The sequence below is a fragment of the Emys orbicularis genome, chromosome 6, assembly GCF_028017835.1.
Source record: "Emys orbicularis isolate rEmyOrb1 chromosome 6, rEmyOrb1.hap1, whole genome shotgun sequence".
Taxonomy (NCBI): Eukaryota; Metazoa; Chordata; order Testudines; family Emydidae; genus Emys; species Emys orbicularis.
Window position 1 is genome coordinate 34,461,639 of NC_088688.1, and position 17,971 is coordinate 34,479,609.

General features: G+C 37.0%; 1 protein-coding gene across 3 annotated transcripts in view; it reads right to left on the bottom strand.

Annotated features, from left to right (window-relative positions):
• Positions 1 to 1,121: 1,121 nt before the first annotated feature.
• Positions 1,122 to 17,971, bottom strand: part of DHX29 (DExH-box helicase 29) — a 35,151-nt gene continuing 18,301 nt past the window's right edge. For all 3 annotated transcript variants that reach the window (XM_065406024.1, XM_065406023.1, XM_065406022.1), the window contains exons 15-27: positions 16,014 to 16,158; positions 15,619 to 15,736; positions 14,882 to 14,966; positions 14,126 to 14,214; positions 12,546 to 12,674; positions 11,423 to 11,498; positions 10,356 to 10,580; positions 8,438 to 8,574; positions 7,650 to 7,743; positions 6,326 to 6,628; positions 4,191 to 4,322; positions 2,759 to 2,855; positions 1,122 to 1,899 (exon numbers count right to left, since the gene is read on the bottom strand). In XM_065406024.1, coding sequence (XP_065262096.1) covers positions 1,844 to 1,899; positions 2,759 to 2,855; positions 4,191 to 4,322; positions 6,326 to 6,628; positions 7,650 to 7,743; positions 8,438 to 8,574; positions 10,356 to 10,580; positions 11,423 to 11,498; positions 12,546 to 12,674; positions 14,126 to 14,214; positions 14,882 to 14,966; positions 15,619 to 15,736; positions 16,014 to 16,158 — 1,686 coding nt within the window. In that variant the 3' untranslated portion in view covers positions 1,122 to 1,843. The remainder of the gene's footprint in view (positions 1,900 to 2,758; positions 2,856 to 4,190; positions 4,323 to 6,325; positions 6,629 to 7,649; positions 7,744 to 8,437; positions 8,575 to 10,355; positions 10,581 to 11,422; positions 11,499 to 12,545; positions 12,675 to 14,125; positions 14,215 to 14,881; positions 14,967 to 15,618; positions 15,737 to 16,013; positions 16,159 to 17,971) is intronic.

The following is a 17,971-nucleotide window of genomic DNA, read 5'->3' on the forward strand; positions in this document are numbered from 1 at the left end:
TCTCTCTCAAAACATACTACAGCAAACATACCAATGGATGAGGACCTTCTCCACTCACTGCTGTGGAATTTTTAATCCCACCAACATTCACGGACATAAATGGCAAACTTTTATTCTTCAGAAATCATTCTTATTTTTATGTTTTTTTGTTTAGTCATTTAAAAATAAGACTGATTTACATTTAACATGCCACATTATAGACAGGTGTGGGAGAAGACATGTTTTCTGTAATCAGACTACTTAAATCAATTTCTTATTTGCATTTCAACAGGAAAAACAAGATGTAAAAGGTAAGACACACCAAAGCAACCAATAGGAACGATTAAGCTGAATGGTTTATGGTCTTGAACTTTTATCAGTGGGGTTGTACATTTAATTTTTTGTGCATGACATCACCTTTAAATAAAAAGTGATCTGCATATAGGCTTGAAAAACCTCTCTGACAGTAAAAGTATGAATACACCTAGAAAACAAAAAAATGATTCTGGCTCCAAATTAAAGGGTTAGAAGTGATATTTTCATTGTGGGACATTGAATAAGCCATTGATTTTTATAAAAGGCAACTTTTACAGTGGTGAAAGGGGGAAAAAAAAAACCAACAAAAACGAAACAGCACTAGCCAGCTTCCCTAGGAGCTCAGAACACCAATAACCTTTCCACAACCTAGGGAAGCGTAGCTGGGAGGAGAATTTGGCTACTTTTATAGAATTCTTACTAAATCACACTTGGCTGATGATTTTGCCTTTTTTAGTGGTCTTTAATAGCTGCATTTTTTCTTCTTCTAGCGTTGTAAATTTGTACTGTTACTACACCTCTACCCGATATAACGCGGCCCGATATAACATGAACCCGGTAAAGCAGTACTCCAGGGGGGTGGGGCTGTGCACTACAGCGGATCAAAGCAAGTTTGATAGAACGAGGTGTCACCTATAACGCGGTAAGATTTTTTGGCTCCCGAGGACAGCGTTATATCGGGGTAGAGGTGTATCAAAGAATGTCTGTTAGATGGCTCAACATATTCTGGTCTGTTTTGTATAGTGTGATCTTTCAAGAGCACGTTGGGTTTTCCTCCTTGCGCCCTGTCTTTCTCAGGTGGAAAGAAATACTATTAACCCCCTAGAAATAGGAATCAATATTTATTAAATGAAGAAAACTTCAGCCTTAGTCCTCTGTCTGTAAATATGGTGTTCAGGCCCAACAATGTTAGGATTTAAAAATCCCAGTGAAATTCCCAAGCTAAAGACTACTGATCTGCAGTTTGTGTTCCCATGTTTTCATCTCATCATAGTAAGCCATATAGAAAAATGACAATATTCTTAAAATGTAATGCTTAAATCTGCTTCAGAAAAAAATCTACAGCTTAAGGTACAAAGCAGTTAAGTAATGTTTTGGCAAATGCACAAAAATCTGTTTTGTTTTCAGTTTTTACATATCTAAACAGAACAAGCTATTTTGTATAGCAGTTAAAAGCTATTCCATACAGATTCAGAACCTGATCTTGAATTTCTAGTACACTACTAATAAATACCTTAAACTGAAACAAAGCAAATATGAATTGGTCATGTTCATTTTTATGTTGAAAAGATCTGAATTACTACCATCATTTATACATTCAAACAAATGGCACCAAAATTTATTGTAAACATAATACATTTATGCTCATAATTAAAAATGACCTACAAAATTACTTCTATGTCAAGTTCATGCAGTATTTCCAAGTTATGGCTGGTATCAACCACATTTTAAATGTTGAAATACGTTAGCTGAAGTCTTTTTTAAGCATAATTGTTTTCCTGCCACTATTGAAGCTTTAAGCTTTGTAGTTTGTTACTGAACTCCAGTTTCAGCTGGCATTCTCTGTTTTTATCAGTTCTTTGATGATGTGTAAAATCTTGTCATCTAGGGAGGAAAAAACAGAAGTTAGTGGAAAAAAACCTAAATTTAACAAAATGGGAGAGATGGGCAATTTAACAAGGAAAGCTTTAATTAGCTAGGCTGTGTCAGACTCAATAGTGAGGCAGAGTGCATTTCATCCGTCCCCCCCCCAAATATGCAGATAAGAAATTATCCTTATACACACTAAGGACTGTTATACTGCATATTGTTTACTAATAAATTGGCTGCAGCCATTTCAGTAGTGTTTCCTAAGGGAACTGAAGAAAAAAAAAAAAAAAAAAGAGAAAAGAAGAGGACTTTCACAGATACATTTTAACATGTTTCACTCCAGTTAGGATTTTATTTCTTGACATTTCTCTCAAGTTTTAGAAGCATGGAGTATGCCCATTTATCCCTTATTTTTGGGGTTGTCATGTAATCCCTCCCACACTATTTACCTATAAGTATCAGTACATTGCACATTGTCTTACAGCTGTGGCCAAGCTGTGGGGGTAGGGAGTATGTTAGAATTCATCCATGCCCATGAGAACACCCTGACAAATGGAAACTAACCACTATTACTGCTACCATTAACGTTATGATTGTAGAGAAGTCAGTCTATGTCAGAGACATTTTTAAAGAGACAATCACATATAGCCCCAGATTTTTGGGGTGAAGCCATGAAGGAGACCTAGGTTCAGTAATGACCTTTTGGGTTTGTTTCTCATGAGCGTTGAATTAGGAACACCATGGCTACAATGTGGTCTCTTGAGCAACGATGAAGTGTATTAGTATATTTGTTTAAAGAACTATACACACACTGTACATATACAATGTATATTTATCACACTTTTTTATGTTGATAGTACAGCAATACAATTACCTTCAAGTGACATTTTAGGATTTTCAAGTTTTTTCTTTAAAACAGACTCAATGAGAACCCTCAGTTGTTTGAAAATTACTGCAATCTTTACAGGAGCCTGTAGAAAGAAGATAAGAGAAGATTAATATATTTGCATTTTTCTCAAAGCAGTTTCATATTGAGGAAACCCAAGATTAAAGCTTACCCATCATACAAGAGGCCAAGGACCCAATCCTGCAAATAGTTATGCACGTGCTTAACTTTTGTGTATTCCTAATGAGGTCAGTAGGACTAAGCATGTATGTAAGTTAAGCACGTGAGTAGTCCCACTGACTTCATTAGGAGCAAGGCCTAAAGTAACTCAAAGTGCTGACCAGGGATTTAATATCACTGCCTGTAGATTATAGACCAACAGTATAAATATACAGAGTGGGCAGGGGGAGTGAGAAAAAAAAATTACAGACATAATAGACACGGTAGATATTTGATATCACCTGCAGGCTTTAAAAAACTTATGTTGATTTGCCCAGGAAAAATGTGGATCTCAAATTGAATTGGCTAATAAAGAACATATGGTTGTCTCTCATTTCAGTCACACAGCCAGAAAGCTGTGTTACCTGTCCCACCCCCAAAGAAAGGCTGATCTTAAAAATTCTGTGTGTGTTGAGTAACAAGTGCATTCAGTCATTAACTGGTGTTTCCTTGTAACAATATTTGTATCTCATTCTGAGTTTCAGGGAATGCTTACATAAAATTAGCAACATGCACTCTTCCTAGGGGGTAGCATGAGGTATAAAATGAACAGAGCTAGAAGAAAAAATGTAACCAGTTTGACAGCAGGTGGGCAACTCCCATATTTCTTCTGTTATTTGGTAGCATTTACCAAGAAAAAGAGCAGGTGGCCAGTTTTCATTTTCAGCCTCAGATTAAATGCATTCAGAAAATGCGTTTAGAATTTCTTCTGTTTAGAAAGAGAGAGCGCGAGAGTGTTTGCTTTAAGATGTTTCTCACAGCTTTCACTTGCAAGACGAAACTCATCTGAGATGTAAATCAATTAGATTACTCAAGGGTTTAAAGTTAAGCAGGTGCCTACATGTTTACAGGATTGGGACCTATGAATTCAAAATGTTCCAATTAAACACATTTTCAGTTATGACACTTACTTAAAGCAAGTATTTCCTCTTCCTCCAAATCGGGTAAATGTGTGTTTCCAATAGTATCTATTCTTATAATACCTCAATCTTTCTTCATGAACAAGGGCAAACGTTCTTTTTTAAAAATAGCATACTATTAAATTACTCTTGCTATCTCTTGGAAGCACATGACCTTATTACACATTTAACAAAATTCCCATTATTTCGCTTAACTATCTTAAACTCACACTTCAATGTGTTTCAGGTACAAAATGCACAGCCATTTAAAGGCACAAGAAATAACCAGAACATACGTGTACCTGAAAATGGATCCAGCCATCAACAGACAGGAGGCGTTCACGATGCTGAACTTCTATGTCTCCACCAAAAAGTAAAACTGGAAAGGGGGAAATTAAAGTAGTCTCTCTCAAGTACACCTTGGCATATCTTATCTGCATATAAAACACACACAAACAAAAGCATTTAAAAACTACAACACTGAACTGGAATGCTACTTTCATGAAGCAAGTCGTCAATTTTTTCCTCTCTGAGACATCATTACATATGCTACTCATGTTAGTAAACAGTGAAAGAATGTAGGCTATGCCCAATTATCTGCCCTATACTTTGTGTGATATGTAAAAATCTTAGTCTTTAAGAAAGGGAAAAAAAGCTTATGCCACTGGGAGAAATTTTCCTTTCGTGATCCTTTAGAGGTGAATTTTAAAGAGCACTGGATGAATAGGAAGACCACAATTATGTGGTTAAGATTATAAACAAAAGATAATGGTAGCCTACAGCAGATTGTACAAAGGCTATGAATATACAGCTGAATGTGCAGTGTTTGAAAGGGAAATAACATTTATTGCAATGTGAAAATTTAAGCAGGTACAGTCAGAAAATTAGTTTAATGCATATATACTTAGAGATGCATGCTGTCTATATGCACTGCACTACTGTTTTTTTCAGTCAAGCCAGGATCAATATTGCTTGCCAGAAATTGTTTCCTGATACAGTGAACATTTTCAATGCAAAAAACCCCTATTAGAATTAATGCAACGAGGGTTTTTAATACTGAAATTCTCATAATATACATCAAAAATAAAGTTTCTTTTAGAATACTTTTATAAAAGCAGTCATAATGTAGATTGTTTTAATCTCTGAGCAACTGAGGGGACTATACATACATTAATAGGTCTGAAATGTATTAACACTGATAAACAGTATTTTGTTTGCATAAAATTTATTCAACATTTACTGAACAAGGTTTCTTCCCTTGATAATCCCACTCCCACTGACATGCCTGGGCCCCCCTCTTCTCCCTCCCTGAGATTTGCTCCTTTTGTCTCTTCTCTTCATCAGTGATTTTAGGCTTGGCAAATCTTACATTTCTTATTAACAAAGCAGTTTTCCCACTTTTCTTGAAATCTATTACTTTCAGTAACTATTTCTAACTTGTTCTCAGCAGTGTGTCAATTCCCTTTCTAACTTTAGCTGTTGTCCTACATCTTGCTTTATACTGCAAGCTCCTTGGGCAGGGAATGTTGTCTGCTCTGTTTGGAAAGAGCCCTGTATATGTACAGCATTAAATATCAATAGGTAGCTTAGTACTCCCTTACAATAAAATGTCCACTGGTATGACAACAAACACTTGAAAAGAATTGCTGTATTTTTTTTACACTGAGATAAAACATACATCTTCACCAAAGAGTTGACGGTCTAAAGAGACAACACACAGATAAGGATGTGGAAGTAGGTGGGAAAAGGTGAGCGACAAAATGCAGTTCAGTTTTGAAGTTCACCGTGTCTTGGATTTCACAATTTTTGTGAATATGTTTTAAGTTAAGCTAGTTAGTATCTCTTCAGGCCTGAGAGAGGGCATACAGCGTGTTTTAAGGACGTAGAGGTGAGTAGGGACAGATAGCATAGTACAGGTCAAAGTACGACTGTTACTTGGACTACATATTTTTGACACTTCTTTCTAACTAAGTCACCAAACAGAAAAGTGATCAACTTTATTTAAAAAAACAACAAAAACAACAACAACAACAACAAAAACACGGTACTATACACAATACATTAACCCTTTGTGAAAAGTTGACTGATAAAGAGTAGGGTACTTTCATTTGTAAGCTTGTCAGTTTAGTCAATATTAGATTTATTGGCCTTCATTTCTAGCCACATTTGTGTGTGCCTTATTTAGGACCTGGTGCATTTTTTTTTTTTTAAACCACACTGATTTCAGGGACAAGGCATTGATGGTTCTGAAGATGAACTGCACATCCAAGTATATTTCACATTATGTTCCATTTATATAGCACCACAGGCATGTCAGGTGTTTGCAAATTAATAAATCCTGGTCTAATGGGGTTTACGCCAATGTGCAACTGCTTTCAAGATTGTCACATAATTGCCTCTAATTAATCAGATAGTGATATAAATACAAGATCCTTACCTTCTCTTGGTAGAGCAGCCATCCATATATCTGCAAATCTCTGTTTACTGAGGAGGGATGCACTTGTGCTTTACCTTGAGCAGTTTCCACCATGCATGCCAATTTCTCGGTGATATCTACAGACTTCGTATACATTATCTTCCCCAAGTTGTCATATAGTCCGGCAGTCAGCACAGCTTTAAGAAGGGCTATTTCTTGAAGAGAAAGGGATTGTGTGGTTCCGTTTCCTTCCCACCTATGATGAGTTGTAGGTGCTGCAAATCCTGCTGCCCTGACCACCTTTATTAGTTCTTGTTTCACATCCTGAAATTAGTTTTGATCAAAACAGGTACATTAATAACTTAATAGTAAAATACGGATTATTAAAAGGGACACTATCAAGCCACCAGCACACTCAGACTTCTCCCCAATATTCCCAACTAACAGTGAAGAGACTCAGACTTATCTAGAAAAAAAATCAGTCATATCTGCAGAGGCCTTGGAATCTTGGCTGTTTGGATGAGTAACCAAAACAAAAATCAGGCTTTTAGGATTCAGGCACTGAGAATGTGGGGCTGAAAGTAATGCAAGTATGTCTCTGTCTCCCAGATATTTAGAAGACAAATTGACAGCAAAAAATGCACACATTTATGTTAAGCACCCTTCTCCTATTTCCTGGGGATTAGTCCTGGAAAGGACTATTGGAGCCTTCATTTTGGAGGCAAAAATGCATTTAGAAAAGTCAGGATTTGTCATCACAGAATCATAGAAATTCAGTCTGGAAGGGACCGTGAGAAGTTATCTAGTCCAGCCCCGCATGCTGAAGCAGGACCACGTATACCTAGACTACCCCAGACAGGTGTTGGTCTAACCTGTTTTTAAAAACCACCAATGATGGTGATTCCACAACCCCTCTTAAGTAATCTATTCTAATACCTATCATCTTCCAAGCTTGACAGTGAAATACAAGTACTTAGTAAACAGAAGGAATGATACAGGATAACCAGGTGTTATTTTATTTACCCTTGTTAAGTAATATTTTACCTTACAAGTTTTATTTTGTATAAAGTGCTGTAGTATGAACTTCGTCAGAGCAACTCTATGCAAACATATATATCAATGGGGCTTGCACCTCAAAACGTGTAAAGAATAGATTTAGCCAGTTGAATAAGAATCTAAGCTATTCACCCATTCTCAACATTCTATTTGCCCATATTTGTTATCTTGTCTGTATACTAACATGAGTACTGTATATCACTGCTTTAAAGTTATATGCTGAATTTTCTGAGGGAAATTAACAGTCATCCTTCCTGGGCAGAATCACATGGCTTGTATCTTGATATACCTCCAGAGTTAACAGTGAGGTTCTGTTAAGAAAATTCCTTCTGCAGTAAGCCATTTCAGTGCGATACCCTCCTTCTTGACGAGCCTTTTTCCACCTAGACAAAAAGTCTTGGTTTACTACAATTACAAAAGTAACACCGATGGCTATCTACAAAGAGATGAGGAATCCAAGTTCAAATACATTAAAAAAAAAAAAGTGATAATGACTCTTACAAAGGATCCTCCACTGACTTAATGATAAAACACTAACTGGTATCATCTGGATCAATAATGTGTGTCTACCAGAGATCAGGAGAGGACAAGCATTTCACAGCATGTAAAATTACATGCCCATGAATAAACAAAGGTGTTTCTTCTATAAACTGACAGATGATTGTATGTTCTGACAGCTGGAGATAGAATAGCAATGTTCCTGGTTGAAAGTCATGAAGAATGTAACCTTAATTGGTAGTTGTTGGGTTTTGTGTGTGTGTGTGTTTGTTTTAAAGTGTAGCTCACTACAAAACAGCTACAGAAATACCTGAAGCATTAGGGCACCACAAGCAGTATGCTTCTGCATTGCTTGCCATAAGTGGTGTTAGAAGGCCAAGTGACTAACCAATTGGTCCATTTATTAATCCTCAAGTAGCATAGTACTTATCACATATTTCTGCTATTCTAAAAGGAAATTTACAAAACCATTTAGGATCATGTATTTAATAGCAATATTTAAAGGATACACCATTACTGACAGTCAATCAAAAGGTTCTATTTGCTTTAAGTTTTAATATTTTAGAAAAGATTATTTACCCTAGATATGCACTGTAAATTGTCAGATGATCTGAGTTTGACAAGGCCAGGGAAGATTTTGCAAGATCTGCTTCATCTTTTCTACCAATTGGTGTAGTAAAAGGGGATTTTTCTGTCATTACAGCAGCTAAAGTTGCCTGTAATCAATAGCAAGATATTGAGAAGTTAAAGTATAAACAACATAATATAAATAAAATTTAAAATAGTAGGCTTCAGGCTTTTACCACACTTAAATGACAGAGTGATTGCATTTTATATAGTATATTACAGTGTAAGAGTCACTGAAGACATTGTACTTACATAGCAACTTGAAATACTTTAAAAAGTACTTTCCCACCATTAGTTTATTAAATCTCAACACTTGTGTGAAGCAGGTAAGTATTTTTATACCTTTTCATAGGTAGGTAAAATGAAGTACACAGAGAATAAGTGACCTGCCCCAAATCAAAGGTCCCATTTGTACCTCAGTGGTACAAATGGGACTAGAACCATAGAATCTGACCTCCTACTTCCTTTTTTCAACCAAGGGCTCACACTTCCTCTTACTATGTACAGTCAACTAGGATTACGTGAAAAGTGTAAAGAGAGTCTATTGTATAATGATAATTTTAAGGCTTGATTGAGTCGTAACAAGACCTGATCAGGTGTAGTAGTAGAATAAAGTGCAAATCCTGGTCTCAGATCTGCACTTCACGGTAGTTCCTTGATTTAGTAGAATTCTGTAATAGTGATGTTCCTCTCGCACTGTTTCTATATCAAGTACAGTGATATCTGAGTGATGGTACTTGAAAATTATTGAAGTAATATTTCAGTAGTGACGAGAGGCATTTTGATAAATGGATTGCAAAGTTAGCTAGATTCACTCTTGGATCTTTAAGATGGGAACTACAGGCTTTTATAGTGCAACAAGTATTGAATATTTGTTTGCACCCTGAGTATTTTATTATATAAAACTTTCCCTAAACACAAAACCTATACACAACCATTTGTTGGCTTTTGCTAACTATTTTTTTGGCAACTAGTGGGATTCTGTTTTACACAGGGGAATCAGATTAAGTTGTATATGGTGCAAAGGATCTAAATTGCATTTGAGCTATTGCTATATTTGCTGGGGAAGAAGGGACAGTTTCCAGCACTGAGTAGTTGGATATGGTGAAAATGGGTTTGCTTTTGAAGGGAAGAATGTGTGCTGCATATTGACACTACCATGAACTGTTTGTTTTCAAATAATTTAAAAAGGACACTAATCTGAAGTCTGTCAACTTAAAAAGCAGTTTCAGGTCCCACATCAGCACCTGAATGCAACAAAAATCATAAGGTGTTTCAGATTTTGGAAGTACTGTATTTTCTCGCCCCTACTGCTCTGTGAAACAATAACAAAAACAGGAGAGACTGAAAATGAGTACCCACAAGTGCTGCCAAATGTTAAAAGTAAAACATACTGAAAAATAACCATTTTAAGTACTGCTTGTAACAACAGTCGGTCAAAGTTTCAGACAGATGTGACTTCAATTGTCATTGTCCCTTTAAAACTGAAAAAGATAGTTTATGTTAACACTGCACTTCATAGGCTCACTAGTAGACAGAGCTGGAAGAGTGACTAGAGCACTGAGTCTGGCCACTTTCTTTTGTGTGCGCGGGGACAGGTGGTGAGGGAGAATATCGATAAATAAAAATACCAGTCCGCTTTCTTAAAAATAAGCATAGAAACAAGAGCACTAACCAAAAATTGCATTTAAGTGTGTTTTTTTTTTTTTAACAATGTGTTGTGTCCTCATTTCCTATATTTTATTCCAAGAGTTTTTGTAAGAAAGCAAATTTCATAGAAATTCACCCATAAAAATTCACTGTCTCAAGGTTTTTAGCATTGTTTTTATCATAATCATCTAGATGAAAACTGCAATACCTGTCAACTTACCACAGGATCCAAGCAACCAAATATGGCACCAAATATAAGCATTTTGCCAATCTTTACGTTGACAGGTAATGCTGCAAGGTGCTGGCCCAATGGAGTCAGTTTGGGCTCACTTAATTCACAAGCCCCAATTTTCCGTAGCAGGTTCATTGCATTGCTGATTACTTGAGGCTGTGGAGGGTCTAATGCTCTGGAGAGGAAATCCTCAGGAGAACCAAGATTGCACTTCTGTGGATTAAATGGATAGACAATTCAATCTAAACCTATCTGGCAAATGTTAACCAAAAAGATAATGACAAAAATAGATATTTTTAAAACGATGGGCTGCAAAGACATCTAGAAGGCATGTTGCCTATTCAGTCATTCTGAGGCCAACCATCCTCCTCTTCCCACACCCCACTCATTCACATTCCTCATATGTGAAGTCTTCCCTGATGCAGGACTGCAGCAGGCCCACACAGTGACATTAAGATGGCTCCACTGTAGAGGGAGGGCCAGAGTGTAGAGAAAGTGAACAAGGGATTCTGCACCTATCACATATGGCTTCAATCGGGCCTTTATGGCAGAGCTACAGAGGTGGCGATGCATTGGCATGGTCGGTAGTCTGGAACTCCATGAATCTATTAGCCCAAATTTAGATGTAGAAGATATGCACATGCCTTGCACCCCACATTCCTGGGTTGGGAAAGAAGGATTCCATCCCTCTGCTTAGGTCCCTCATGAACATTCCATATATTTGTAATATGGACAGGGACTGGGATTTGGCCCTTTAACAGGGACCTTTCTTCATAAAAGATTTCCTTCAGATTGATGTTGGGAAGAAATGCGAATGATTCCATTCTGAAGATTAGATAGTATTATATTCTAATAGATGAGTTACACCCCCCCCCCCAGCAACATGCTCTGGATTTTTTAAAGTGAATACATATAGTGGATTTTCCACTAAGAGAGGAAACAGACGTCTCCACAGACCCACACAACCCAAATAGTAGCACTAGAGCAGGACACACACCTTTCTGGCTGATTCTAAAGGAACAAAGGTAAGAGAAATTCAAGAAACAAGACTGTACCATAATATGAAGGCATAACTCTTCTAAAGGCACACGCAGTATTTCTGGAACGGAATATTCCATGAAACTTTCAAACCTGCAATACCACAATAATAAAGACATGCAGTATTACAAATTTCAGTGTAACAAGACTTGACTTAAGGTTACAACTCATCTTAAATTACAATCCTCCGTTTTCATATGCTTGTTTTTCAGATAGACATTCTTTTTGGGGGTACATGCATGGGTTTTAAAGTAAACAGTGAGTAGAATATATTTCCCATTTGTGAGCTAAGCATGTGCATACATCGTGTGTGTGTGTGTGTGTGTGTGTGTGTGTGTGTGTGTGTGTGTGTGTGTGTGTGTGTGTGTGAGAGAAGGATAGTGATGGACAATGGGACACTACTTTGAAATAATTTCTAATATGTTTTTGCTCATGCTTAACTCAAATAAGTGAAACTTCAAACTTTACCATGTGGCTAAGCCCTCAAAGTAAAGGTTTGTTTACATACACATACACACAAACACACACACACACACACACACACACACACACACACACAAACACACACACAAACACACACACAAACACACACACGGAATTCTAGGTTTTTAGTTATGTTGTTGCTCTCCGTACTATGGAGCAGTATAACATCATAGTTAGTTCCCCTGCCCCGCATCCACAGACAGCCCACTTTAAATCTATGGATTTGGAAGGTAAGGAGCTAAACTTCAAGATTCCAGAGGTAGGGTTTGTTTATATCTGACACTGGGGCAAATTTATGGTGATGTTTAAAACAGAATTCTACAGTTTTAAAAAAAATTGTGGGGAAAAGAATCATAACTGAAGCATTATTAAACAGGAAATTAAAAATTTGAGTCACCTCTGTTAAAGAAACATTAAGGCTATAAATTCAATTTGAAAAAAAAAAAAAGCCAGGAACTGCAAAAGTTAAGGATTACACAGCACAAAGTCATCCATATTACACACATCATGTAAGTACTTTTATGAAATCCCGAACTTTTGTATTTCCTCACTTCAGTTTCATTTGCAACCACTACATTGCATTTTAACACAGGCTTTTGCAATTAATACTGTAAAGTTGCCTGACTTACAAAATCTTGCTCATTAAAGCTACTGTACCTGTCTCTTGTGTACATTCGGAAGCAGAATCCATCCCTGACACGTCCAGCTCTCCCTTGACGCTGCAAAGCACTTGCTTTACTGACAAAGGTCTCTTCCAAAGAACTCATTTGGCTGCTTTCATGGTACCTGAAAAAGCATTTGCACAGAATGTGTAGATAAGGACTACTGTCAGATTCAAATTTTCATTTAATTTAAAGTTGATTTTTAAAAATAAAATCACTCATCATAAAAAAAGTTATAAAACTTAGTTTTGAAAGCCCTATTTTGTAAGCCTTACACATGATTGATTACTTCATTAATCAAATGTAGACGATAGAGGTGAAAGAGACCTATTGTATTAGTTCATCAAGTCATCATCCTGCCAATGCTGAATTGTTTTTTTACCATACATTTTCTAGTACTTTGTACATTTGAAGTAGACCAAAGCCAGCATCTCAGTGTCAGGACGTTATGGAAAAGGTAATCTACCTAAAATATTATCCCATTACTTCTAGTTGTGCATTTCATCACTTCTAAATAATTCCCCTCCTTGTTCATAACTGTGACAAAGTGGGAATTTTTGTAATATTTTTATGAATTCTGTGTGTGCCTCAGTTTCCCCTATTTGATGCATTGTTACCAAGTGGATATGAAAAAGGGACTAAATTTGCTCTCAGGACAGACTAAGATACATAGGTGGGTGTCACCTCCCTGTCTTGGTGGAAAGAATCCTTAAGGAACTGGTTGAAACTATCTTAGGTAAATGAGGGGGCCAAAGACATAATGCAAGCGCCAATGACTCACCGATTTCCCTGCCTCTCAGCAGGGAAACTAAGAAAAGTTCTCAGTTCCAGAAAAAAAGACAGAGGTATGAGGTAAGGGGATAAGTGTGAGCTCTGGCAGAAGCTTGGGAGCTCTCTCCCCTAGAAACCGATTAAGGAGGTCAGACAGAGAGAGAGCCTGAAAATGGAGTTTCACTACATCTTGACTGGGGCTCCTGGCTGATCAGAACAGACTATGCTTTAACCTTCGTTTCTCGATGTGCTACCCTAATGACATCCTTATGCTGTGTTCCAGTTGACTAATAAACCCTAACATTTTGAAAAGCTGTTTGAGTGTTACTGTAATATTTGGAGAGGTGCATTAATCCCTGAAGTCTCTATCAAGAGTCTGGCTCAGTTGGACTCTCTGAACCGAACTCACGGTGAGAAGCAGGAGGGCTAAAGCCCAAAGGTTCAGTCTCAGGAGGCGACAATGTTGCAAGGCCTACTCTGAAGGAAGAGTGTGACCCCTTGGGGAGGTCTGGCACAGCAAAGGGATCCCCTCCAAGAGACAGTTCCAAAGCTAGGAGCACAGCACTGATCCTGTGGATCTGTGACAACTCCACCATTTGAAAATCAGCAGACTTGTACCAAGCTGTAGCATGGTTTTGTGATTTGGACATATGGCCATTATCATCAGACCAATCAACTTACTTTTTTGACCAAAGCCTGAATTTAAACCTAGATCTGAAGAGGTACAAACCTAGTGGAAAGCCCCTATGGAATCTATTTCCAAAACTGTACACAACACAAAGACTTAGGAAGATCAACCCTTACCTGTTTTCTTTTGTTCTCCCAGTGTCAATTACAAAGACAACATCTGGTATTGTAATACCTGTCTCAGCAATATTGGTTGCCAAAACAATCTGCAAATGAAATAGCCATATCTTCAGATAAATGAATTAAGGAAATAGTCCTTCCATAAGTTTCATTCCTTTAAACTCAGATTTGGAGAGAACTTGATAAAAAGTGATCCCTACAGAAATGTGTGGGAGGACTAAAGAGTTAAAGGGGATCTTTACATGCTTTTGTACTAGTTTTTTTTAATCGTATAATTGGTTTAAACTTCTTGCACTTGCAAAGGTTGCTTGACTTTCCACTGAACAATTTGTCATTAAGTAAAATAATATTTCACAAGCTTGTGTGTATAAAGGTGTACAAAATACTGCAAGGGAAAAGATTCCTAAAAAAGTTTTTTTTAAAGAAAGTGACAGGGATCCATTTTTTTATACAACAGAAAGCTACAGTAAAACAAAAATTACTAAAAACTAAATGTTTTTGTTCTATATAAAAGATTTAGTTTGATGACTTGACAATCCTTTGAAGTTAACTCTTATCTGGCCCTGAACACCTTGTTAATAGAGTACAATGCTCTGCTTTCAGCAAGAGAATTTCAAAGACAATTCATGGTTGTATAACTTCATAAGTTTTTTATTAAGATAATTCATATACATAAAAAGTATATAAAGTAGAGGGAGCAAGATGATGATTTATATTACAATAGTGAATTTTACATTTTTAAACATACCATACCTTTCTAACTCCAGAAGGGGGCAATGTAAATGCAGCTGCTTGATCTTGAGTTGAAAGAATAGAATGCAGAGCTATTAACCTATACCTGAAAGAAGGAGACATTATTCAACAATTAAGTTACACTATTCAACAAATGTTTAAATAAGCCTGAGGTAATGCTGGTGGGTTGGAGGAAGGAAAGAGAATATACATAAATAATAGTAAGACTTTGTATTACTAATTTATGGATTACAGAATACTAAAAATAAATGATAGTAAAATATGAAAGGAAAAATGTGTGAAATGATAATACTTGATATGGTCATTCTCCAGTTTGGTGGAGATAGGTTAAAAAAAAAAAAAAAAAAAAAAGAGTTTCTACCATTGTTATGCAATTGTATATTGACTCTAAACTACAGTGACAGTATTTAGCAGGTGCAGCAAAAAGGAAGAAAAAGTGTCAGTTTTTATTTCAGAATTAAAATATCCAGAAGCTCTTCACTGTTAAAGCAAATAAGTTCATTTGGAGGAAAAATAAGGCAATTTTGATTGCAGAAGGATCTAAATATTTACCACTTATGCTCAGATTTGAAAGAGAAATAGAAAAAAAAATGAAGATGGATTGAGAAAACATATTCTGAGAAAAAAAGTAAAGTTATGTGCTAAATACAATTCTCTTTTCCTACCACAGAAACAGCCAGTCTTAAAAACTAAGACAAGAACACTACACATTTCTCAAATGAGAATGCTTTCATTACCTGTCCCTTGTAAACCTTCGGTCAGCTGAAATGAGATCATATAACTGCTGGATATGAGCAAGCCCTGGTAAAAAGATCAATACAGCACCATCTATGTTTCTGAACTGGGGACTTTTATCTGTAGGGATACAATATAGAAACCTGGTTAAAAAGCTAGAAAAAAATCCTATTTGACATTTCCCTGTTTGAAATAGGAGATACTACTCTATGATTCCTGAGCTGGGCCCTTTCCAGGAGGCATCATTAATAGGAATGAAATCAAATATCCTTACTAGTACCAAGCATCATTAGTAAACAATAAGAAATCCATGAAAGTGGAGTCTCAAAATATGAGGAAAGTGAGCATTGAAAGAATTTTTAAAAATCAACAAACATTTTAGGAAGTGACAAAGTACCTAAGAAGGCAAGCAATTCCAAGATAAGGTCAAGGTTGATCTTGTAGGGATTCATGTAGAAGATTGCTTGCTGTGTACGATTGCTATACTTCTGATAGTAAGGATCCAAATCAACACCTGATCCAGACTGGAGTGGGACATATTCCTTAAAGGGAAAGAAATTGGTAACATTAACTTTATGTAAGAGGAAGGCAAGAGAGGAGAACGCAGACATTTATGCCCTTTAAGTGTTTTAGCTTCATTGTCTTGTAAGGCAAAATATGTACAAAATGGACATCATATAGTCCATTTTAGAATAATAAAAAAGTTCCATTAGGTCCATCTTGTCCATCCCTAGTGCTCACACTGGACCATCTCACAAAGGCCTGGCAAGCTGGTACTTTTTGTTTTTGAGGCTGCTATCCTGTGCTCCAGAACCTGTGGTTTAATTTAAAAAGTAACAAGCAAGTCTCTAGCCCTCATTGCTGCAAAAGAAACCATGAAAATGTGAACTAAATGTAAACTGAGGCAGTCATGTTTGTCTGAGCTCTGGTCTACACTAGAAAATTTGGTTGGTTTAACTACGTCGGTCAGGGTGTACAAAAGCCACACTCTGACCGGCGTTGTTAAGCCAACCTAAGTCCCAGTGTAGACAGTGCTAGGTTGACAGAAGAATTCTTCTATCAATCTAACCACCTCTCGGGGAGATGGATTATCTACATCAACAGAGAACCCCTCTCATCAGTGTAGGTAGTAGCACTATAGCAGCACAGCCGCTGTAGCATTCCTGAGTTAGGGCTCAGAGATGTGAGCTGCCCCTATCTATCTCAATGTGAGAATTCTTAAGTCTAATGATAATTTAAATGCCACTAATATCAACTATTTCACTGCTAATCAAAGCATTCAGAAAGGAGAGGGACAATCATAATAGATGAAGATCGGCCCTAACTAGTGCCCTACCTACTATCATTTTGGGCAGTGACTGGGTGGTGCTCAGGAGAGTGCTACCACTTAGTCTCCTCCCTTTCTCATACAACGTACAGCCAACTAGCCAGTGGGGAGGAGTGAAGCCCCGAAGGGCATCTAAGCCCCACCAAGGGGAACTAGTTCCACAGAGCCCTGCAAGACATATGAACCACACTTAGGGGGAGCTAACCTTGAAGTGGGGAGCAGAACATGTGATACAATATTTTTTACATCTAGATAATCCACTGTAAGCAGCGTCTCATTTTGGCATCCCAAGTGGCAGGAAGCAGCTTGGAAGAGGGACATCACTTTTCCTCTGTCCCCTCTCCTTAGTTCATCTTCATAACTAAGCAGAATTGTTCCTGAGTATATTCAAGAGCTTTGCCCAGTATTTGCTTAAATATATCAAGAGTTGGGAGTGTGCACAAGATGTTGAAGGTACAATTTAACTGGGAATCAACATTAAAAAAATGTAGTGACAGCAGGGCAGCCGCAAATAATTGTTGATGAAGCCACCAGAACACACTCAGTTGATGACTCAGTAAGTTGCTGAATATATGGTTTCATAACCATTGGAAATATCATAATTGTATATAGCTAAATTAGTATTGTATTAATTGTGATGATTTGATACCATTGTGCAAATGGATCAGCTGTCAAAAAGAAAAAAAAGAGAAAGTGTATTTTCTGTTCTATTACTACACAAATTCATGGTATGCCCAAACCTTGAATACTGTGCACAGTTCTGGACACCTTTTCTCATAAAAAGATATATTATAATAAGAAAAGGTGCAGAGAAGGGTAACCAAAATCATCAGGGGTATGGAATAACTTCTATACAAGGAGAGATTAAAAAGCCTGGGACTATGCATTTTAGAAAAGAGTTGACTAAGGGAGGATATGACAGAGGTCTATAAAATCATGAATGGTGTGGAGAAAGGTGACTAGGCAAGGGTTATTTACCCAGTCACCTAATACAAGAACTGGGGATCATCCAAAGAAATTAATAGGCA